General features: G+C 38.2%; 1 protein-coding gene across 1 annotated transcript; it reads right to left on the reverse strand.

The window, feature by feature from the left end:
* Positions 1-2,444: 2,444 nt before the first annotated feature.
* Positions 2,445-24,573, reverse strand: LOC139742924 (uncharacterized). The gene is made up of 14 exons (XM_071653433.1): positions 24,549-24,573; positions 21,074-21,205; positions 17,181-17,656; positions 16,143-16,328; positions 14,749-14,825; positions 13,772-13,844; positions 13,041-13,145; positions 12,475-12,672; positions 11,826-11,933; positions 10,944-11,264; positions 5,191-5,313; positions 4,690-4,791; positions 3,725-3,802; positions 2,445-2,783 (listed from the first exon to the last, which is right to left on the reverse strand). Exons 2-14 carry the CDS (start codon positions 21,177-21,179, stop codon positions 2,757-2,759), a joined length of 1,980 nt encoding a protein of 659 aa, XP_071509534.1. The 5' UTR covers positions 21,180-21,205; positions 24,549-24,573; the 3' UTR covers positions 2,445-2,756.
* Between the last annotated feature and the right edge of the window lie 801 nt (positions 24,574-25,374).

The raw sequence follows: 25,374 nt of genomic DNA on the forward strand, positions 1-25,374 counted from the left end.
CCAGACAAGTTCTAACATTGCACACAGAAAAATAAACACCTTATATTTCAACATGTGCATTAAACGTTGGGGGAAAGATGGTGTAAATGGCACGTAATTGATACAATAACAACCACAAACATACAACCGTCACATAATACAATCTGCGAACACGCAACACACGTATACGATATCACAGCATATGGAATAAGGAAACCATTAACACACACCTGGGGGTGTTTCATAAAGCTGTTCGTAAAGTTACAAACAACTTACGAGCGACTGGTGATCAGTTTTTGTGCTGAATTATGGAAATTCTGATAAGTATAGCACATCAGAAGTGATCACCAGTCACTCGTAAGATGTTCGTAACTTTACGAACAGCATGAAACAGGGCCCTGGGCACATCAATCAATATTAAGCCAGGACGAGTTTCATCCTACATGTTTTTGTTTTTCTTATTTTTCTAAATGTTTGGACACATCTCTGTTGGGACGCTTGTCACAATGAAGTGTCCTATTGTAAAAAGATGTTTCCACTTTTACACGTATCATGTTATTATATTTGGTTACCATTGCATACAAACGGAACGTACTTATAAACGTATATAAGTCATGTGTATCAATAGGTCCCTACTAGTTCACGAAAGTATATTCAAACTATGACACTTTGTTAACAAGGTTGTTGCCGTCTACTACGAAGTTATTTTGTTACCAGGCGCTTAAATTCAGAGGAAAATAATATTCAAATACAGTATATAGTAAGCAGGCCTTTACATTGAAGAAACAATTTCTTTTTATTTCAGGGGTTCAACTCTCGGTCAAAATGAACTTTTCTTTACACGAAACACATGTATAATTCGTCAGTCCAAACAGAATTATATTTCCCGATTATTTGGATCAACAGAACTGGATTCCTTGCTGTAATTTATTTTGTCCCTGAAAAAATGTCGTAATTCTCTTCATCAGACATTCTGTTTTCTGATTATTTCAAGCTTATTATGATGTCGTAGTTATATAATTCATATAAGTTTGGCTGCAGTACACGACATTCTTAACACTAACCCTACCGTTTACAGTCCGTTGGAGCTAAACAAACCAAAGAAATCAGTAATATCTCAAACACATTCAAGTAACTACATTATAAAAGCGAATACATATTTTGCTACACAGGCAAAGCTCATAGCGCAGCATATAAAGGCGACACCTATTCGGATATTTCTACCGACTTACAACAGCAAAAAGAAGCAAGTGACAAATCATCAGATTCAGAGTTCAAAAATATTTTGGATTGAATCTAGTAAGATTATTCCACTCGGATGCTGTGCCAGAAAACAACAGACAAACAAACAAATGAAACACACAAAATAACCGATCACCTGACAGAAATATGTTTAAATCAAGACGACTATATTATTGTACTAATGTCTGAGCAAAATGACTATGATATTTTGAGAAATGATACTTCTGTAACTTGCTTCTTTTTCCCATTAGGAGGCAGTCACTATTGATCGCATCAAACTCTCGGACAGACAAATGTAGAAACCGTAATAAAAATAGCTTGAACAGCAACTCATCAACCATGGAACGGCATTCTTTGAACATTATTTTGATGTTCAGTAGCAAAAGGTTTATTTCGACATCAAGCAGAGTAGTATGCAGCTAATAATTAGTTCTAACAAGCAAATTAAATGTAAATCTTTGAAAAAAAAACATATGATATAAAAAATAGGATTAGCGCTTAACTGAAAAAAAAAGAACTCTCGTAATTACTACCCACTATCAATTGAAAAAAAAAACATATAGAAAAAGACATACCAATACAGTTATCGCTCTGGTACGATGAATTCTACCATTACAAGTATAAAACCGCAATAACTGTTTGTTTAAAGGACAAGTTCACCTTCATAAACATAAGGATTGAGAGAATGTAGCAATATTAGTAGAACACATCATTGAAAGTTTGAGAAAAATCGGACAATCCGTTCAAAAGTTATGAATTTTTTAAGTTTTTGTGCAGTAACCGCTGGATGAGAAGACTACTGCAGTGTGTGAAAAACTTAGATGTCACATGCGTACAACAATATAAGGAAAATATAAAGAGAATTTCACAAAATTTCATCTTATGAAAAAAGTACACATTCCCCCGACTCGTTACCGACAAATGTTATGGGTAATATTATTCCCCCTGCCTTTAGAAAGAGGCAAGTCAAGTGCTCTTTTATTATGCGAAAAAAGTGAAAATATGTTGAATTTTCTTTATATTTTCTTTATACTGTTGTACGCATATGACTCACAAGCTGTAGTAGTCTCCTCATCCAGCGGTTCCGAAACAAAAATTTTTAAAATTCATAACTTTTGCATGGATTGTCCAATTTTCCTCAAACTTTCACTGATGTGTTCTACTAATATTGTTGCATTTTCTCAATCGTTATGTTTATGAAGGTGAACTTGTCCTTTAAAAAAAGTATACTATGCAAATGAAATTATTTTTGATCATTGGTGAAAAAAAGTCACACTGACCAATCCACAAACGCACACGTAAAATTCAATTCCCTTGACCCAGTAGTGCATTTTGGCTATTATGCAAAGTTGAATAAAACACTTGACAATCCCTGTGCTCAGAGCTGGGTGTGGTGGACGGGTAGCAAAGCCAAGTTCTTGTTGCGGCGTTCTTCTCCGGTTCGGGCTTGGCTTACCCACACAAGGCGCAGTTCGTCTAATCAACAGGGGACTTTGCCGAGCCCGCTTGTATATGTGGAGTTAGGAGTAGAAGGTTTAATATAACTCTTCGTACAGATGTCCCTGTGGTTGAATAAAAGAATCACGTGTTAGAGTGTTATAATTATTCTGTATGTGTATTTGCTCTGTTTCTAGTTTGACTTTTTAATACATTTTAAGACTATAAACTCACTGATAGATCCACTGTAATAATAGCGAATGTTCTCTCAAAGACTTATGCAGACACAGTTTTTAAGGTGAAAATCATTAAAAGATGGATTGAGATTCAGATTAAATAATTTCAAATGCTTCTGCATTTTCCAAAGTAATGTAAGGTTCTGCAGAAAGTGGAGACGGCGAAATGCAGTAAACCATCATGGAAGACGTTTAGTGAAGTTCTCATATTCTTGGAAATTACAGTAAATTACAGTATGAAGATCAAGGTGACCAATCTCGACTAGCACTTGTGCTAACTTTTGGTTCCCTTGTTAACAACAACTTTGTAGAATTATGCTACACGTATCATATTTAAATATAAATCTCAAATGTCATCCTTTAATTATGTATTGTATATAAAGGAGTAATAGATAAGTAATTTTTTTTTTCACATATGTATGTAATTATACAATAATGTTATGATTGAAAATGTACATGTTCAATTGTTGTTGCTAATAAAACTTCAAAACTTCAAACTTCAAACTTCAAACTTCAAATGCAGCTTCAATAGCAAGACGGTATCATTTACCGATTGGTTGTCAGTTGGTTGTCATGGTAACTGTAATAATGACTATAATTGCTACGTGTGTCTGAGCAACGTAGTACACATCTTCCTCCTGGGCAAGGAGTTAGAAATTAGGTTTCTGAGAAACGTTCGACATTGAAACATATTTTTCATTTGCCTTTATGATGTCCCTTGTATGCTGTATGCTTGTATGGAGATTTGTTGAAATACAGTAAATTGAACTGAATTGAAGAAAAAACCCAGCTATATAGGTACACCCTAACGCTTTCTCTCTCGCTCTTACCTCCAAAAGGTAGTCATTATCCTCAGCCTGCTTCCTCCCATACGCAGGATATTTCTGCCCTCCTCTGACAGACTGTTGCTGCAGAAAAATAAGCAAAATACATGAATAAAAAATCCTAATGGCACGATATAGAGACGTCGTCAGTTTTAACAACCTTATACCATGCAAGAATTTATTATCTATCCTCCTTTCAATATGTCTCCGCCGCCCACAGCATTCCTGACGAAAAAACACACACACACACACACACACACACACAGACACACAGACACAAAAACCCTGCAACTACTGAAGATGTCTATGTCAGCCAATTAACATTGATGAAAATATCTTCTTGTGATCATCGCATTAGAAATATCAAAATGCTAATACGTAACCGGGCCCGGTGCTTTTTACATGATACATAGTTCGATTGATTAAGCTCTAGGTCTGCTGTCACTCATCTTACAAGGGAACTCATATCTTAAACTTTGCCGTTCGTTGTCAACTCAATGAGCCACAAAGGACGCTAAAATTTGTACAGGGTTATAAAAATAGAAACTCCCGAGTGCGTTATGATAAAATATTGCTGAAAGTTTTAAAAATAAATCGTTCAATATATTAATCATGACGAATATTTTGATCATGACCAGGTTACTAGACCATAGTTAGCAAAGACATCGTTACAATGAATTAAAGAGCATATGGCACTGTGACGTACTAAAATGTAAACCTAAATGTTAACTGTCTGCCTATGTGGATAGTATAATCCATTGAGGACGGGCTGATTTTGCTATAACACTCATTTTCCATAGACACCTGCGCGAGTATACTCGGGACTAGTCTTCAACGGGCTAATAAAGCTACAGGCAAGTAGATATTATAGCTAAACAAAATGACAAAAAAAAAACTGACTAAAAACTAGCAGAAGTCGGACAGAAGAAAATTAAAAGAAGGAGGAATTATAACTGGAGGAGCAGACTTACGATTTCCCGGAGCCGCATTTCTTGCGCCTCCTCGGGAAAAATCTCGCCCCTTCCCTGCTGGCGTGCCAAGACGTATAGGTTGTGTGCCTCTACCTTCCTTCTCTGTGGCGTGAATAACAAACACAAAGCAATACAAACAAAACTAACAATAAGAAACATATCTGTGGTAAATATATTGATTATTGATATTAATGGTGTGAGCCAGTGTAGGTGAAACCATGTATTGGTGATTACTGTGTTACCAATATATTTCTATTAGGGGTTGAAATCTACATTAAAATTAAATAATAAAGATATAAATATATCATAATCATAGTCTACAATTCAGGAAAAGTTCTTTTATCGTGGTTATTATTGCTATCAGTATAATTGTATCCATTGTCATCGTCATCATCATCATCAGCAGCAGCATCAGATTTTCATCATTGTTTCACTCAATTCCGATGGATTTCCAAAACTTCATCCCCATCTTTAGTGTAAGGCTCCCTTCGCCCTACTCACCGTTTGCAGGTCTTTGAGTTTGTTTTTCGTCTTATCCAGTTCTTTCTTCAGAGAATCCACCTGGCCCACGGCTTTCTCACGATCACGCCTCTCTTGGTGAAAATCTGATCGGTAAACGTCCATCTGTAAAATAAAACAAGGAGAAAGCGCTAGTAAACAGTGGTGAGGACAGTACAACATACAGTACCTCATACAGTACGACACCTCTTATCATGGAGGATGGTGGTCCTCGGATAAAGGCAAGCGATGACAGAGATAGATAGGTATATAGATAGATAAATAGATAGATAGATAGATAGATAGATAGATAGATCGATCGATAGATCGATCGATCGATCGATAGATAGATAGATAGATAGATGGATAGATAGATGGATAGAAAGGGAGGTAGACAACAGATAGATAGGTAGGTATAGATTCGTAGATATTAGTGCGTAAAACTCAGGGGTGTGTTAGGCATATGAAAAACCAATAAAACAAAGTTGTGTATATGTATTAAGAAACTTGGTGAAACAATAACTGTATAATAAAATATACAACAAATACGTGAATAATGTACGCACTCACATACGCCATACACTCTCATACACATACACATACGCACATACACAAGAACATATGCATGAATATAGTATATGTTTATACACTATCCTCTATCTTAATATGTATACTACACACACGTGTGACGGAGAAAGATAATTATCTTTGTTCCTATAGAGCATACGCCAGAAATGCAATAAATACACACAAAAGAGCGGCAATAACCGAAAGAACGTCCTTACATACATGCCTTTATAGAACTATAACATCTAAATCTCATATTTCATATTAGAAAAGAAATTACATGACTAACAGTGGTGATCACTTTGCACCCTTATTAGTTTCTCATTATTATTAATATGTTATTAGTAGTATATTCAAGAATTATAATTTTTTAATCTATTAGCACTGCTCTTCAAGAACATCTTTAGTATTACCCACACTTTGTGAGTCGACCGTGTTGTCCAACAATGAAGGCACCCCGAATCGAACCTGGGGGCATTTCATGAAGCCTTTTGTCAGATATTTCATCTGACAAACTGTTAAAAGCTATAGAAATCCTTGCATCTGATTGGCTGACAGCAAATTTGTCGGACAAAATGTTTCATGAAATGCCCCCCAGGTCGGACCTTCTGTTCAATAACTGAAAGCATTGTACACGATATCCATTATACCACGGTGTTGCTGTATTGTTCCCAAGTGAAAAAAAATCCATGACTTATTTATTACCAACCTCCAAAGAAAGGAATGATGTTATCACATTGTTAATTTAATGAAATAAAATACTAAAGAAGTTGGAATGCATGGCGTGTCAATAATACACCTTTCTGCAGGTGTATTAGCGCATGTTGTGTATTAGTCTACATTCTGGACTCTCTTTTCATTTTTGTGTTTGTGTGTTTGCTTTGTTTTGTTGCTGTTGCATGGGGAGACGCCCATTCAGAATTTGGGCGTGGTCATGACGATGAATGGATGTTGCCTCACACTTAAAACCTCGAGGGGATTTTAGACAGGAAAAGTCTTCATTAACGTCACCGCGTCACGCGTTAAAGTTTGGTTAAGAGTTCATTACTTCGTTATCCTCGCCACAATGAAACCGCAATTGTCGGTGCATTGAGGTCTGGGGAAGTTGTTAACGATCTACAGTAGACCACGAAAACTTGCGAAATATCTGATAGCTCGTGATTATTTCGCTGTCGTTGTCGTTGTTGTTTCTGCTATTTAGGTTCATGGACATCCTCTTAGACTGGAAGTATGACGCGTGGGAATGCAATCTTAGATTATCTTCATCATCATTGTATGCATTAGTTGTATGAAACTATGTGACCATCTACCAAGACATGATGACCTTTTTTCCATCCAGAATACGAAATGTGGCATATCTTTAAACATTCTACCCCTGCCTTATAATACTTTGCTTTTAAACAGTTAATGGGATTTTTTTCAGTAATGATATTCTCGCTTTGTATCCCTCTCTGAGAGGTTTCATGGACAGAATGGGATGGCTCCCACAAGATCTTAGTGCTCTGTTGTCTTTACAACTGACATCATTAACAGTGTCCTGTTATCATAATTACTATTAAAATTGTCAATGTCATTATTTCATTGCAATCGTCGTCACAATCATCATCAACATTATGTCCATATTCACTTCAAACGCTTCAGTCGATTCAAGCAAGAATTGTCTTAAAAAACTAAATATAGGCCCTATGACATAATGACGATGATATTGAGGTCTCATCACGTAACGTAAGCTCATTCTGGAAAAGAAAATTGCTCTACCATTCGTAATCACTATGTATATCTTTATATCACCATCGATAGACATGATAGTATATCGTTTAACACTATAACACGTTAACATCATTAGGAAATACACTCTGAAATGTAAATACACAGACATGGTTGAATACTTTTGAATTACATCCTAAAGTAAACAAAAAAGGAAACAATGATTATGCAGAAGTGAAATGGGCGTGGCTATTGCTTCTCCCGACGATGCTAAACGTGTACAAACATGCTTTAATCCAGTGACCCCTAATTATCTCGGTCTTCAGTCAAAAGGAATGATTTGAACGATTCTGACTTCCAGCGCACATTCATCTGGTATTCCCTAAAAATATAGGGAAAACAAGAAAGCAACGACTCCGTGCCTAATGAGGTGGTGTGTTTCGTAAGATATAATGGATTACGCCTATATAAGGGATGCTTTTTCACATCTTCAGGCAGCGGGCTTGGTAGTGATAAACGGGAGGCACCACAGGGGTTGGACTTGCGCCTCTCTGTTCGGAGAGAGCGAATAAACCCATCTTGGGCTCCAGACTATCACTATCTACAGCACGACAGCCTCTGAGTGTGTCTCACACATTCAACTCTTCTTCTTCTTCTTCTTCTTCTGCTGTCGCCGCCATTTCACAAAGATCACGAATAATCTTGCATCTTTACAGAGGGGCACTTCTCCTTCTTAGGACTCAAATCTTCGTCTCGGAAGACTATTGGGTGTGCAGCCTCTTCATCAATTATTGCAAGATATCTTTCACCAGCTTTGGAACTTTGCCTCCTTGCAGTCGACCTGATTACACAACGTACTGTAAGTGTTACCACGTAATATTTTTCCTTCATTTCTTGCAGCGTCATACTAGATGGATTGATTACATACAACAGTTCGCGGACGAGGCTACTTAAGAATGGTTCAAGGGTCATGAGTCGGTAAGATGACCATACCATGTAGGAATGGTATACAAGAATGCAGTCATGCACAAAGCCCTCCATCTTATGTAAACTAAAATAAGGAGTAAGTAACGCGTACGATAAAAGTTTAATCAACTAATTCATTTACATATAAAGGTATCTCTACAACATCAAAATTATTTAGATTCATGAAATTCTACGTCGATGTAGGGCAATTTGTCAATCAGTTGCATAAAAATATCAAAATTGAATATGAACGCAGGGGTTCACTAAACTTCTGTAAGTGCATCCATATATTCTTCTTACAAAACAGAGACTCGCTTAACATCACATTCGACATAGAATCCCCTATAGGGAGTATTTCAAATTCAAAGTTTTACATGTATATACACAAAGGACTGTCGAGTTGACTGAAGATGAACGTCCATCCTGTAAGCGTACCAATGATATTAACATTATTCGATGAACTTAAAATTGATATCGCGACACTGATATCAAAACATTCGACACTTTGATTCTTGGAACGATTTGTTTTATCTGCACTTGTAAGGAGGAGCCCATTGTTTTTGTCTTTGACTCCAACACTCGCTAGAGATTGTTATTAGTAAAGATTACACAAGATCCGACCGACGTCAGTGAAAGTAACATTAAGCATGTTACGATCAAGATATAAATGTATTTATGTGAGCAAGTGGTGAAATTACCGTGATCACTTCCGTTTCAATGTTTTTGAAGTCGACGAAAAATTTAAAAAGTATAATCCTGAAGCTGTTTTACGCATTTGCTTTCGAAAGCGTTAGTGATATATTTTACCTCATCTATTGTCGATACGTCTCGGAAATATGACGTTGGGAGGCTATAGGAACTACAGCGAGGCAAGCGGGATAAAATAACAACAGGAAAGACGAGAGGTCTGAACTAATGATCGGAGATAAGAGTCAAGAAGGAGGAACAATCAGATACATACGAATAACAACTTTCATTTTTACAGTGTTTTCATAGTTTCCTTTTCAAAACTGAGGTCTTTTACGAAGATAATCCCCAGAAAAATAATGTTTTGACTCGGAACACATCATGAAATAGAATAGCCTCCATAAATTCGAATGTGAGAACGTAATGTGGACGTTGGATATTGCTAAGTGTTGTCGAGAGTTGATTTCTTGCTCGACGCGAGCGCATACAAAGCAGTAAAGTGGAGAGGAATAAACATGACACACTTGCCATTCGTTTAGAATAGAATTTGACATAATGTCCCAAAATGTTGAAATACCCTTCTTTGTATTCAGCTTTGTACATGTTGCAGAAGTTTAGAGTACTGGAAGGGAGGAACAACGTAGACGACACAAACTTCCGTCTTCTTATAATGGTCGTTGTTAACTCTTGGACTTGAGTGTTGGTGATGTTGACCGAAGTCCACTCATAAAAATAAACCAGATCCCAATTCCTCGTAAAATCAAAGTATATTCAATAAAATCTTAAGTGATTCACCATGACCTAACCAATTAATCTCATAAAAGTAATAATCCCGGAAATTTGGTAACTGCGATGAGGAAATACAAACAAAATGGTGGGCCGAGCCAGGGAAATCCCCAATGGCAATTTGTCAAATTAATGACATCATTTCAATTGTGTGCAATTTGGGTCACCCCTCTTGATGAGCTGTGCTTTCATGATTTGCGCACTATGCATCCGGCAAAAGACGCCAGTTTTATTTCATATTAATGGACATGCGAGACATTATAGTGATTTCGCTCCATTATCTGTGTTCTAGATTATGTTTGCTGCTTTTAAAATACAAACGCTTTACTTCGATGGAAATAGGGCACTGGACTCTTTAGGCAGATAATGCGTGCTCGTTTCATTTGTTGACAATATACCCACATTTTGATTTTTAATTTCGAGTGCACACGTTCCTCTTCCTTGTTTATACAAGGGAATTATGACCTGCGAGACTTTGTTTCTCTTAGCTGCAAATCATAGTAGAAGGGCGATTTTCGCTCCATTTTAGCTGATTAAAATATCAAATTTGAAATGGTATGATGCAGTAGTCGTATAGGGTTAGGACTGTTAGATGGTTATTTGACCGGCGCAGAAGTTAACAACATAAAATGAATTAAACTGCATTTACTCGATGGTGACAAATTCATTGCCACAATATCGCTAAAGCAATGACTTCATTACTAGCAACATTTGTACAGACTTACACAATTTACATCATCTCATATTACAGACATCTAATTTTGTTAAAATACAATCATTAAGTTGAAAGAATGAGTATTGTACACTTCTACTAGTGCGTATATATGAATATAGACACATATTGTATAGACGTAGATAGATACATAAGTATTATGTATAATGTTCCATTTCCACTTCACAAACACCAACAGTAGGTAAAAGCCCTTCCTTTCTCTCTCCCTTGTTTTTCGTCACCTCGCGAAAACTCAGTATCCTCACTGAACACTGTCTTGTCACACGAATTCTCACGTCCTCGGATGCTAAGGAATGAGGTAAAAACTAACCTGTTCCCTGTAGAGTAGGACTTGATCCTTGAGCTCGCTCCTCGTCAAACTGAGCGGTGCCTCCTTCACTTGCTCTGGAGGACCCCTCGGCGAGAGCGGGGGTGATGATACCTTGCCCGAGGCTCGTTTCGATAGCGCCTCTTCGCGGCGCCCTTCCGGACAATGCTGGGCGTGGCCAGCTGGAGGTGCGGCAGAGCGCCTCTTTTCTTCAAGAACCAGTTCTCTGTTGGGAGAGCCGGGGCGTGGCTGGTCGATGAGGCGCGCTTGTTGCTTCAGTCCAGACTCCTGAACAGCCTTCTGAGCACTCTTGCGTTCAACAACCTGATTAAAGAACGCACAAATTCTGCATTAATACATCGTGGGTATCTTGGAGTAATTTTACATGGAGCTAGAATCAGTTGTTTTTTTTTTCATTATGAATATAAATTAGAAAACAATTCACAATATCACTGAATAACTGCTACTTCGACAAAGGGTTCTTTAAGTTTGTAGTGCTGTTTTTCCCTTCGTTTAATTCCGACCAGACACCTTCAACAGACAACGAAAAAAAAATTTATGAAGTTCTTCATAAATTTGAATAACAAAGCAGTACCCGCTGCATGCTATAAGGATTAGAACCAACACTTGCTGTCGGGCGAAAGCTCGGTGGTCTAGTGGAGATGACGCCTGTCCGGTGATCAGGAGGTCGTGGGTTCGAATCCTGCTCGAGTATGTACGCCCATGATTTTTTATCATGGCTACTACTAAAACACTGATCAATCCAGTGCTTATTTACGTCGATGTAGGGCAATTTGTCAATCAGTTGCAATGAAAAAAAAAAATGTTGTATAGAAGAAGAAATAACCCGATGTCCATATCCAACAATGTATATGAGCGTCATACCTCGTTGAGCCGTTTTATTTCGTCTTCTCTGTCTCCAAGCTGCACGGTCAGTAATTCGGTCTTCTGGCGGAAGTGGTCCCGCTCCTTCCGGTACCTTTCGGCAACGCTCTGTGAGTTCAGAAAACCGTGAGAAGAGAATGAGAACACATCGTGGCTTACGACTACCAGATAGTTATAGCACTGCATTCAGCATCTAACAGTCAGATATAGTTGTATAGAATCTCTCTTGGCGCATGGGGGAGTGGGGACATACATTACAGTAAAGTACGCTTATCATGTTGCTGTGAACTTTGAGGATATTGTTCATCCATTTCTGACATTCGCTTTCCAGTCAAAAAAAAAAGTAATATCTATTGCAGGAGATCTATCTGTCATCAACTTGATATTGTTTTATTCCATTTCGAAGAGAACATTTTTCTTTAATCGTTACAAGTTCTATCAGATAAGATTCCATGATATCTCTGCTATGCACATGGGTATTCTTTTGATTTTAAGGGTTGTCAACTATGATATCATTGTGTCATTTTAGGATGTGATAAGTAGTGGAATGAATCTATATATATCACGGTCCAAGACTTTGGTATACAACTTTTACTCTTCGAACCGAAACATTGCGCGAAACCCAGTGCATCGAGGGCAGCCTCCGTACCTTCTGTTGTGACTCCATATTCTTGAGATGAAACAGTGTCTGGTCATACTCTTTGAACTTCCTCTCCATTCTCTTTTCGAGGATCTTGCATCTCTCCTCGGTGGCTGCCAGTTGGCCATCTTTCTTTCTCATCTCCGCCTCGTGTCGCATCGATATCTTGGTGGTGTACTTCTCCCACGAGTGATTCACGCGCTGGAGCTGTGCCATGGAAGAAGAGAGTTTCGATTAATCACTATTGTGAAGCTAGTAATACCTTGAGACGCGTAACCCATGGATTACTTTCTCGAAGCTGTAGTTAAAGAGCCCTTCTAGTAACGTGTTTGTTTCCATATTCGATAAGTTAGATATTAAATGATATCCATACGTGTATTTTGAAATGCATTACTGTATTAACATAATTCATTTCAAAGTTTCGTTTACTATCTCACCTTTGTTTTCCTTTACTGTCTCGAACACTTTCGAACAACGTTGGTTCTCTAACCTAGAGTTGATTGTTTCACATATATACAATATATATATATAATAAATTTGTTCTGCAGCAAAAACCTGAAGGTCTGAATTCTTACCTCCCTGCACTGGCTTTTCAACCTGTGTGCCTCTTTCTTCCAATCAGTCTCTGACGCAAGTGGTGTGTCTTCCGTTACTTCCGATTCTTTCCGTTTCTCGCACGCCTGCAAAATGATTATGATAAACAACAAGATGATTGAATGAGAGGTGGATTTCAATAAGGTAACGATCATTGATATCGACTAAATATTTGATATCGCATAACATTATACTCTGCAGATGCATATAAAAAAAACTGTGGCAAAACAAGGAAGGCACTTTGGTCTTTTTAGTTGTATTACATTTCAGCAGGATTGATAGCCGGGCTTATCCCGGGGCTGACCAAAAGAAGCTTTCTGCAACATCCAAATTTCTGCGATAATATCATGCGATGTGCACCCACGCTTGTGGCAGATACAGTTATTACAATGAAGGTGGTATTATTTGGTGCCTCGAAACTCCCCTGGATGTAGCGCTCTGATAAGTCCGTCAACTCCTTAGGCCTAACATGACGTTAACAGATACCAGAATCTATAACCTTTAGTGATATATGACAGAGGTGATTTTGTGTATCAGTTACCAGTATGAGCAATGAAGTTATCGGAACCAACACACTCTCATTCCACATCCAAACTGCCAACTCTTACCTGAAAACCTTTTGATTGGCTGTACGACCTTCCCCGAGAACATTCATTGGACGAAATTTAAAAAATCAGGGAGATGATTCCAAAATCACCTTGACGACACTTACCATGCACTTGGTACTCGGGGCTTCGGGTTGAATCAACGCTGTGGTACCAATGGACACTTTCTCCACCTGCCTCCTGAAACAAAGACCAAATAAGACAGTTATACCTTCGGTATTACTCCCAGCTCTGGACAGGGGTCTATAATGATTTTGACGTGTAGTATAAAACCCCAGAGAACACATTCCCCATGAAATTCTTCATGAAATTGCTCCAAACGTCACAAAAACTGCGATTATACAAGCGATATTTTGTGCAACACAGGGCGTCGCCATATTGACTCAAAAGATTAAATCGCGGTTTGCTTGTTGTGGTTTTTTGCAGACAATTTATTAATGAAAATTTATATGAGGATGAACGAGAATCTCTTGTGAAGGTATGAACTACGCAGGATTTTGTTTGTTTGCTTGTTTCTTTGTTTCCTATTTTTTGTGTTTTTTTTTTTTTTTTGGTTATTTTTCCCACCCTTGTATAGGGCCTACTGACAGATTGATACTTTATATAATATATACAGTACATATACATTATATACACTGAATAATAAATTTCAGTATTTGTTTTATTTTGCTGCTAACTTAAGAGACGGGAGACTGTAACTGAGAGTGATTACACTTCTCATCTACCGTAGACAACATCAATCCCAAAGTGAATGTCACTTCATGTTATAGTTGAATATTTTGACATTCAAGTCGATAAAACAGAATCGGATCCCATTTGGAAACAATTTAGATAAAACATTACGTTAAAGTTTCTAATTTGCATCATGTGGTTGCAACGTGCAACTTTTTTTTGGGGGGGGGGGGGGGGAGGGGGGAGGGTAAAAATGCATTATACCTCTAAAACCTTATAAAGCTTTTTTCTGATTGTAATGGAACTTCTTCCATAGCATGAAAGCTTTTTCTTCGTTGTTGTTTTTTTTTACCTCACTGCATTAATGAAAGTCAATTCGAACAAGGAGAGGCATATCCTTTCTCAGGTTTACCTTTTTTCCGCTTCTTCCGAACGACGAACCTCTCTCTCCAGATGCCGATTTCTCATGATCAGTCCCCTCATTTTTGCCTTCAATGATAATTGAAAGGAAAACGATTAGGACATAATTATAGGGTATCATTTTACTATGTGAAACGATTCAAGCAAAGCATTTGCTAACGGTGTATTTTCTTCTTTGTGTGTGTGAGTGCACACTTCTTTGTGAGTGTGTGTGTGTATATGCGAAAGACATCTTCAGGTCGCAGCTGGACCAATGGATCCAAATTAAGCTAAGAGGCGCCACAGTCATGACTCACCTGTCACGGGACAGCAATTCCATTGACCAAGATTACATAGTGTGGGAAAGTGCTAAAAACCTTTCTGCGTTACTCTATATTTACAATCACACATGTAGTCGAATTTCTTTGTCTTACTGGTTTGCAGTCAAGGCATGAATCCCCATTGAGGCGGAACAATCCATATTCTATACAGAAAAGAAATTTGATTGAATCATTCATCACACAGGACGCTATAGATATAGATAGATAAATGATATAGCAATTTATAAACTTTTTTATGATAAAACATTATGTCGGTTACGTCGAAAACTTGTCTCAGTGGGTTACTAGTATATGTAATCATAAGTCTTAAACAATTATCAGCTTTTACATTTCATCTACGCATATTGTATTATAATCATTTTATTTTCTATTGGTAGGGGAAAGTGGATCGTTTTCGATTTGTACTTTTTTCTTCGTAGAGGCGCTTTTTTATCATATTGTTGAGCGCGCACGCGCACAATAATTGAACGTATCATTTGCACAATATAAGAACAGAAATATACTATTGCAATAAAAGAACGAATAATACAAGGAAAGTAAATGAAACAAAAATAAAAGCATGTACATCTTGATACAAATATGACTAAAAATAATGATACATGTACAAATTAGTTCTCAGTTATCTATCCGGTACAATCACTAGCGTTGTTGTGAATTCGTGAATCAAAAAAATAATGATCACGATAATTTTTGTTTACCATATTTACTTTTGATGATTTCGTTTACCATGTTTACTGTTCATGATTTTTGTTTACTATGTTTACTTTTGATTTTTGTTTACCATGTTTACTTTTGATGATTTTTGTTTACCATGTTTACTTTTGATGATTTTGTTTACCATGTTTACTTTTGATAATTTTTCTTTACCATGTTTACTTTTGATGATTTTGTTTACCATGTTTACTTTTGATAATTTTTCTTTACCATGTTTACTTTTGATGATTTTGTTTACCATGTTTACTTTTGATGATTTTGTTTACCATGTTTACTTTTGATGATTTTGTTTACCATGTTTACTTTGATGATTTTTGTTCTCCACGTTTACTTTTGAGGTTTTTCTGTTTACCTTTAGCGTCTTCAGCTCATCCACAAGGAAGAGAATCTGAGGTAAAAGAGTCATCAAGAAGCTAATCAGCCGACTGAAAGCTCCTGGATCTCCCTTTGTCATTTCTTCCATCGCTGTTTCGACTCCGTCAACGAGCGTCGGGATGTTATCTAGGCTGCTGTCCTCTGCGTGATCGTCTTTCGCCGTCTTATAGGTAGCAAAGTTTGTGACAAAGGAAGAGCGAAGCGAAAGGTGAATATGAAAATCATTTTATTCTTTTCGTCCATCTATTCTACATCTTTGTCACAGTCCACCAGTTGCGCTGAATTAGGAGAAGCAATACGCCTTACATTCTAACATTTTTATATACTGTACACTCTAGGAGCCATTTCTGCGTTCTATAAGTTCACATTTTGTTATAATTTCCGTGAACTTTGCTACTTTTGTGCATTCAGTTGAAAAAAAAAAGAAAATTAGACACTTTATTTGAAAAGTGTTTCATAATCCTATTTTGTGTGTTCTGTTGAAAGAAATAGAAAATTAAGCACTTCATTTGAAAAGTGTTTCATTATCCTATTTTGTGTGTTCTGTTGAATGAAATGGAAAATTAAACATTTCATTGGAAAAATGTTTAATAACCCTTACTTTAATAAGGACTGGGACATTGCTATCTATAACGTGTCTGTTGAAAATTACACTTTGAACAGAAGTGACCCAAACAAATCAAAAACAAAACTCACAGTGGAATACAATAATGATAGTAAATTCAACGTACAAATGTACGAGGGCGACGCACTTGAGAAATGGATAGCAATCAAAACGTATTAAGGGTTCAATTGGGGGCGTTAATGACACAATGGGCACCCCCACAAAACCAACAACAGACAAACACAAAAGATCAAACCTTTACGAACCTCAGTTAGAAGGCAATGTGACGATTCATCCGATGAATCTTATGATTTAAGTGATAACAGAAAACTATCTTTACCCTCACCATATAATAAAGAAATGAATGCATATAAATAGGTAAACAAAGTGTGAATAAATAACTTTCCCTACCTCACCATCCCGTTGAACCAATACCCAGGAACCACCGGTCTGCTTTTGCCCACCACCGGCTCCCTTCCCCGTCGCCTCCTCCTCTTCTGCCACCTTCTCATGAACAGCCCGATTAACTTTTTCGTCGCTATCTTCACCAGACATTTCGTTTGGGCTGTCGTCGACTCCTTTATCAGCACGACGCGTAGTGTCGTGGTCATCCTCGCACACATCGTATGTAGTAGGTGGCACCGCCTTCTTCCCGTTGTCGTCTTCGCCCACGCCGTCGGTTTCATCTCTCCCCTCAGTCCCACGCGAGGTATTGGTGCTGATGTCTATGGTACCTTTTTGATCCTCCTCCTCCTCTTCTTCCGCCGATTCCCCATCGCCGTAGTTCGGCGGTTTGGCGATGCGGGCGTCGATTTGGTGCAACAGGTCGCTTGGATCCAGAGAAATATCCTTGAGATCACTCATTTTAAGTTTGCCCCCACAGACGTCTGTAAGAATAAGGATAATTGGCCGTATATAATCATGGACAGAGAGTTAAGCTTATAGGTTTCGAATCGAGGGAATTCCCCATATCTAATCATGTAAGTGAACGATGAAAAAATGCAGTGGTTCTAACCACATGGTTTATGATCAGATACAACAAACTTATTGTCTTTAGAAGCAGTAAGAGAGGTATATAAGAGAGGTTTACTTCGGTCTAATCACAATAGGTAAATAGTCTATATTTAGGGCACGTGATTGTGAGCAATGGTAATAGAAACTGTGCCCACTAATCAAATCATATGATGAGGTGTATAGATAGTGATTGCTCATTATCACTCTTTCTTTTCAACATGGTCAAGTTATCCTCTTCTGACCATGATCTATTTTACCGCGCACTGCATGCACAGACACACTGCATAGAGAATGTGTGGATATGAGGTTTAATTTCCATGCGTTAAAAAGCACACTCGATGCATAATGATGAGCTTTCACAAAACTCAAATAAAAAGGAAATTATGGTCTATAATGATAGAGAGCGCGCATCCAGTACAATATGTTCCCTAAACCGATCAAACTGGGAACATGACACGACGGGCATGGTACATCATGTCCGTGCACACACAGACTTGACTGTCCCTACTCCTGCATGAGCAAACAACACCACAAGTTATTAAGAAACTTATTGTCAAAGAATTTGACTTTTATGGTTTTATTTCAATAGATAAGATTGGAGGAACCGCGTGCTCAAACAAACGTGACTAGCTGTCTACCACTATCTCAAAATAGTAAATGCACAAGGACTGGGTAGTTCCCCAAAACAAAGAGTTTCAATTGTACTAGTACGTGACCCTAGCTCTTTTTACGATAGAAACTACGAGACGTGCGTAATTGATAATCATCGTGGAAAAACACAGTGTTCTTGACAATTCACTGCGTCATCCAATACTTGTAACTTCTTGCCAAGCTTTTCGACGTATAATATACGCTAAAAAGCCCTGATTCACAGAAAACATGTACGGACACAAGTCCACACGTGCCTTTTCTTGGAGCTATTACAAATTTGTACTAAAAAGAAACACCGCTTTGTTGTAGACATACCCTATGAATGATGAGACGGGAAAGCTACAATATTCAATGAGTCATGAATGAAGCTATGGCATACAAATTAGTATGTAAGCAAACATGCTAATACCCAAATTCTGTTCTCTCAGCATGTTTGATATCTCCCATACGTCATGCACACACACAAAAAGAAAAACCATATACATCACACACACACATTCACAGTCATGTCCATGCCCATTACATGTCACGCAGTGGTGTTTTCTTCAGCTTCATTCTTATTTGCCGAGTACTATCGGTTACAATTCTTTATTGTACCTTCTTTCATTTTCGGATTAAGAGACATTCGGAATAACGAACCTAAACGGAATAACGCCACGTAATGTTGGGATTAACGAATCATATTTCATTTTCGGATGAACGAACATAGCTAAAGGGAATTTGTGTGTTTCGGAAAAATGAACCTCTCCAATCCCTTCTGCAAAACATCTGGAAAGAAAGAGAAATTCCTCTTGATTCATTAAAGTGATTCACCTTTCAAGAATTTAAATCATACGCATTCTTTATAGTGTTCTCACTCTATTTGTGGTGGATTATAATTGTTCCCCATTCGACCTCCAACGAATCACTTTTAATGGGGTCATCCCCCGAGACCCACACCTACGAGTCATACAGCCCACGAGTTCGACATTGAAAACGGGTCCATGAGTCATACGTCTCACGAGTCATACAGCTCATAGCACGAGTTCGACACTTCATGGGCAAATAAAGCCCATAAATTCGACACTAGCTGAAAACAACCCACGAGTTCGACAGATACAACACGGGTCTCGTGCATGATGGACCTTAATTGTTAGCTTAGTGTCGAACTCATGGGCTGTATGACTCGTGAGCTGTGTAAACTACTCATGGGCTGTATGACTCGTGGGTGTCGGTCTCGTGACGTGAACCCCTTTTAATGACAGGTGTAAAATACATGCAGTTGTGCTCATCGTCTGACATAGATGATATTCAGTTCTTTAAAAACGTGAAACTCACATAACTATTATACTTGAGGATTCTTTGCATAATCACTATACAGTCATGACATGGTGTACTTGAAAACATGAAAAAATTACCGACTTGCACTTTCTAATAAAAGTGTATTTTGACCCCTTCAGAAATTCGCTTTGTTTTGTTTAAAATTCTTTTAGTCGCATTTCGTATATACGTTTGAAATTTGGCATTGTACCGATATCAAAAAGTTACAGAATTTCCTTTGGGGTTTTTTTTGTATCCATTAAATATAACGGATACAATAATGCCACTTCGAGGAATACCCAATTGGATATTCAGCCGAGTGTGTGAATGCAAATTTCGTACGGTTATCCATTCCTTTGTGTATATTATATTGCAGTATCCTTGTATGATTTGGCATAATTCCGAGTAAGATGCACCGCGTCATCCATTTACTTAGTGGTTTTTGATTGAAACGTTCATTCTTGTAAATTTGTTAACTAACAAAATCCCTATTTTATGGCTTTTGCATAACCCTAATTCCGGCTCTTTCTTGATTGATGAAGTATAACGGACCCCCTATCTGACACAATAGGCGCGGTCACACTGGCAAAACTTCGAGATCTTAAAGATCGCCATATTCTCGATCGTTTGCCAGTTTGACTGCGTCTATATCTCTGGGTATAAGAATGTTTACGCCACAGACATTAATGCTAATGAGTTAAGTGAGAAATACACGTGTAAAATATACAGAGGTAATGCGTTATAAAGTATGGTAAGTCACGCGGCAGTGTGTCACTATCGTATACCCATGTCTGTTCATATGTGTGGCTTACATGGCAGCATGGCGTTACGATGGAATTACATGTATTATATAGAATACAAGCATGCAGAATAGCAAAATATTCGTCGAATTGCCTGACAGAATACTTCCGGATATTGTTACATAAGAGAACGGGAACTCCTGGTCTATTATGATTCATCATTGTCTTGTCTGCGTCACACACTCGTGGAGTTTTGTGCAATAGTCCAGTACATTCTTATTCTCTGAGCTATTTATTGCCCGTTGTCATACTTCTATTTCGTTAAAACGCCGTTAAAAAAGTCTTCAAGTCTAGTGAGAATTTAGATATTATGCTGACTATTTAAACCATCGCTTAATGTTTATTTTCACCACTATTATCAGCACCGCATCACTCCTACAAAAAAGGGAGAGAATTGTGAATATCTTTGAACCGATATCGAAAAGTAACATGCACTTATATAGTTTTTTCTCTCTCAATATACATATATATATATATATATATATATATGTACCTATTAAATCACACTTAATATACACAACTTTAGATAACACATCTTACCAGCAACGAGAGCAAGAAGTCGTTTGTTTATAGTTTCCAATTCTGTCAGTCTCCTGGCTTGTGAAGTGGTAACGCTCTTCTCCAGTGCAACTTGTCGATTGTTCATTTCCTTCAAATTTTCAGCAAACGCACCTTTCAAAGAAATTCAATTAAAAAAAATCGTATCATCTCTGTATCTATGTGTAGAATCTTTACCTGATGTAGCATAATTTCGGTCTGACGCATGCAGCAATCTTGAAAATAAAAATCATAGTAAAACACTACACAATGCCAAAGGTAAATAGAGTACATCAAACCGTTTGTGTGTGGCAATATTCTCTTCTTTTTTTGTGACGAGGAAAGTTATACGTCATTGATCGTATACAATAAACAAGTCAAGTGCCATAATGTGTCTCGCCCATTCGCGTACAAGAAATTGTACGCGAATGGGATATAACAGAAAAAAAAAGATATAACAGATAAAAAGAGATATCAAAGGATAAAAATTTATGGCAAAAAAGTAACGCAACATAAAAACTTAACACTGGGCTCTAAAAAGTTTGTTGACCCCTGCCTGTGACCTTTGACCTTGTGATCATCCACTCCTCAAGGGACATCTACCATCCAAGTTTGGTCACAAACGGACCTATGGATCAAATTATATGACCCATAATAGAAACGCGCCGTAAAAACATTGGGCTCTAAAAGTTCGATGACCCCTGCTTGTGACCTTTGACCTTGTGGTGATCATCCACTCCCCAAGGGACATCTACCATCCAAGTTTAGTCACAAATGGAGTTATGGATCAAAAGTTAAGACCCATAATAGAAACGCGCCATAAAAACTTAACATTGGGATCTAAAAGTTCATTGACCCCTGCCTGTGACCTTTGACCTTGAGGTAACCTTCATACATGGTAAAATGTGAAACTTTGTATGACCCCTCTTCCCTCCAAGTTTGATTACAATTGAAGCCCAGAGTAAAGAGTTATTGAAGTTTTTGTAGCGTTACGGACAGACGACGGACGGACGGACGACGGACGGACAGACGCCGCAGGCGATCCCTTAGTCTCCCCTCACCTCCGGTGGGCTCGACAAAAAAAAAGGAGCGGAAAAAAGTGTAAAGCATAATGTTATTTTTGGCTGAATATCCTCAAAATAACGATAAGCCATACGGATTTGCGACTGCATGGGGAATGATTGTGTTTGAACACCAGCAACGACATAAAACACCTGTAAATCTTAAGATTTTTAAGTTGTGAGGACATGACATCATAAACTCACTCATTTGCACATTCATATTGACTGTTGGAAGAACTACTGCTAGTGAAACTTCACAATTTCATAACTTCCCCAAATTTTATATGAGTTTGATCAAACTTTCGCAGTTGGGCTGGTAGAATGTTCCTCTTTCTTATCTGACGAACTTTCAACTGGTCCGGAATTCCCCTTTGAGGACCTCTGAGCGGAGTTTAGCAGCCCCCGCCCCCTTTTTTGGTGCAAATATCAGGGTAGGCCTTCCCAAAAAATGAATTATTGGTTTTTGTTATTCTATTATTATTTTTGTAGGCCTACATTTTTCACACTTCCATCTATGACAATTATACGAATCAAAGCAGGGCAGTTTGGGGCAGTTCGGGTACTACGAGGAAGCGTAGTATTACCAGTAATTTTCAAATACATGTAACAACTGTAGGCAATACAATACATTGCAGAACTTATGTCTGCATTTTCAACCAATCAGAAGCGAGGGATTCACCAATATGAAATAGGGAAGACCTACACACTTTACAATAAAGCCTGTACACCAACTTGTCTTTTACATGGAGCGACAAAGCTCATTACTAGTCTAGATTCTAGACGTTTTGCTGTTGTTGTTTGTCGTACACGCTCTCAACATGGGTTAAACAATGGAAATGTAGCTCCGTAGTCAAACAGCATACTACTCTACCGAGAGAATTCTCGTATGAACTCGACGCTGACGATAGTGCTTGTAGCGCTGTTATTACAACAGGAAAACCACTGCAGTCCAGGATCTAGACTAGCTTCAATCACGCTGTACATACCTAGTGTTGTTTTTTGTTGTTTTTATATTTAAGGCGCGTCATTCAGATGTGAATATTTACGCCTTTATCTTTATGATATCAATATTTTACATATAATTAATTCCTCACAAAAAATACACTTTTTACAATTATTTTTATGCGCGCTATGTGTCTGCTGTTATACGGTTGGGGCAAATAAGTTCTGGTGCATGCTGATGGCAAACTCTGATCAGCCCGGCTCGTTACATTGAGCAGGCTTCTCGGTCGCGCACACAGACCATCTAGATCCCTCATTTGCCGCACTCAGGACCCTCTGCCCAACTCATGTTGTTGTTGTTTGTTGTTGTTTTGTGTTTAGTGGCGTTTTCCATTCTCTTTGAAATATTTACTCATGGGTCTCATGCAATGTAGCCTTTTGTCAAGGCCCTCTCGCTGTATGGTGAAGAGAGCCCAGCTGAGTGGGGTTGCGCGCTCGGCTGGGCTCGCTTCGCTCGCCCATCAGAGCAAGAGGGCCTTGACAAAAGGCTACATGCAACGCCGCGCCGCCGCGCCGTTGCGTTGGCGGTTCGAGTGGTTTGTTGGTGTCAAAAGGAAGCTCCTTGCACAACGTATGACGTTCATTCATGGAATTTATTTGCTCTGTGTGTGTGGTAATACAGCTGTACTATACAATCGTACTACGCAATACCGCTGAATACCGGTAGTGAGTAATTCCCCTGGACTCACGATGAATTTCCCAATGACGATGAATGCCATCGCGTTCAGTTGATGTCACTCATATTATAATCATGCGGTTTCCGAATATTAATACGGAAGTGTGTGGACTCGTTTCGTTCTAGTGTGTGTGTGTGTGTGTGTGTGTGTGCGTGTGAGTATGTGAAAGAGAATGTGTCCGCCTGGTGGTAGGCTGGCTTCCTCTGTAAAATGCAAATACTGACAAAATAGCAGGCCCAAAGATGGGTAAATATCATTATGTCACTAAAGAAAAAAAAAATCTAAACAAATAAACAAACAAACTGTTGTTCCCACGTTGTAGCATGATTATATATAAAAAAAATAGAGACATAAGATTTAGACAAGATCGGTAACAGAGTGGAAAGACACAACACGGATATAGATCTATTTATGTATAAACTACTAACGTTAAGAGAATTCACAGATTATTGTCAAACTTGCACCCCGCCTGTAAGACCTATGATTTTAACCAAAAGGTGGAAAACGGTGATTTTGCTGAATAATGAAAGCTACGGCAAGAATTACCTATATGGTAATCTGGACACGCACACGCTGACACAATTTCGTAACATGGTTTGTCAAGAGCATGTACTACATGACAGTATACGCGATTACGGTACGCAGGGAGCCCGGGAGGTGAAACGTTTCACCTGCGGCACGACAAAGAAACAAAGTAATTCATGCACGAGTGAAACACTACAAAATTATGCATATTACCTCAAAGCACAAATCTGTAGTTACCTTTTCTGCGTTGCTTGCACCGTACAGTGTTTCTCCTGTGTTATCCCCAAGTAAGCCCGTGTGTGAGATAGTCTGTATCATTCACCGACGTTTGAAGTGCACTGGTACTGCACTAGTCGTTGCTTGGCTTTATTGAGGATGTCAAGGAGTAGTGTACGCAAACACCGGCCGGGAATCCCCGTTTTATTTTTGATGGCAGTACGTATGCATTCATCCTAAATCAGTGGTACAGTAAGCCCTCTGTCGATCGGCGACAAAGAGGCATCCAGTACCGTACTCGATTAATAATTTTCGCCAGATGGTGAAACCTACTTGTCTGTCTGTCTGTCTGTTTGTCTGACTTACTATTTGTCTATGTGTTGTCTGTTAGACGTCTGTCTGTCTGTGTAGACCTACAAGATAACTCTTGGGAATGGACGAACGAATTATCACAAAATTAATGTACAGGTTGTGTTAGTAAAGAGGTAAGAAAGAAACATTGACTTTGGGGATCATGATCCAAGGTCAAAGGTCACAGTGACAACTGCCACAAATTTATGAGCCGGGTTGTTAAATAACCAATGTACCATAAGTAGGCCTAGGCATATACAAGACAAAGTAGTAAAGAAAACACAAATGTAACGATTAGTAAATATTAATCAAAATACATGTAGTAAAGAAAATCAAAAGTAAAGCATGATGCTATCACAATATTTAGCCAGATTTAAAAGTGTGCATAAGCTTTATGCGTTGAATGGTTTTCCATCTTGGGTAGGCCTATGATTGGCCTTTTTGTGAAGTAACCTAGACTAATAATGTTTTC

This window comes from Diadema antillarum, unplaced genomic scaffold (genome assembly GCF_040938485.1).
Source record: "Diadema antillarum isolate AM-2024a unplaced genomic scaffold, OU_Dant_1.0 seq00001037_RagTag, whole genome shotgun sequence".
NCBI lineage: Eukaryota > Metazoa > Echinodermata > Echinoidea > Diadematoida > Diadematidae > Diadema > Diadema antillarum.

Excerpts from the sequence above, each read along its gene's own strand:
- LOC139742924 (XM_071653433.1), bottom strand. The coding sequence starts at position 21,179 with ATGAACAATCGACAAGTTGCACTGGAGAAGAGCGTTACCACTTCACAA. Across the intron at positions 5,314-10,943 it reads TCCTACTCTACAGGGAACAG|ATGGACGTTTACCGATCAGA; the intron begins GTTAGTTTTTAC and ends TTTATTTTACAG. Across the intron at positions 4,792-5,190 it reads AACTCAAAGACCTGCAAACG|AGAAGGAAGGTAGAGGCACA; the intron begins GTGAGTAGGGCG and ends TTCACGCCACAG.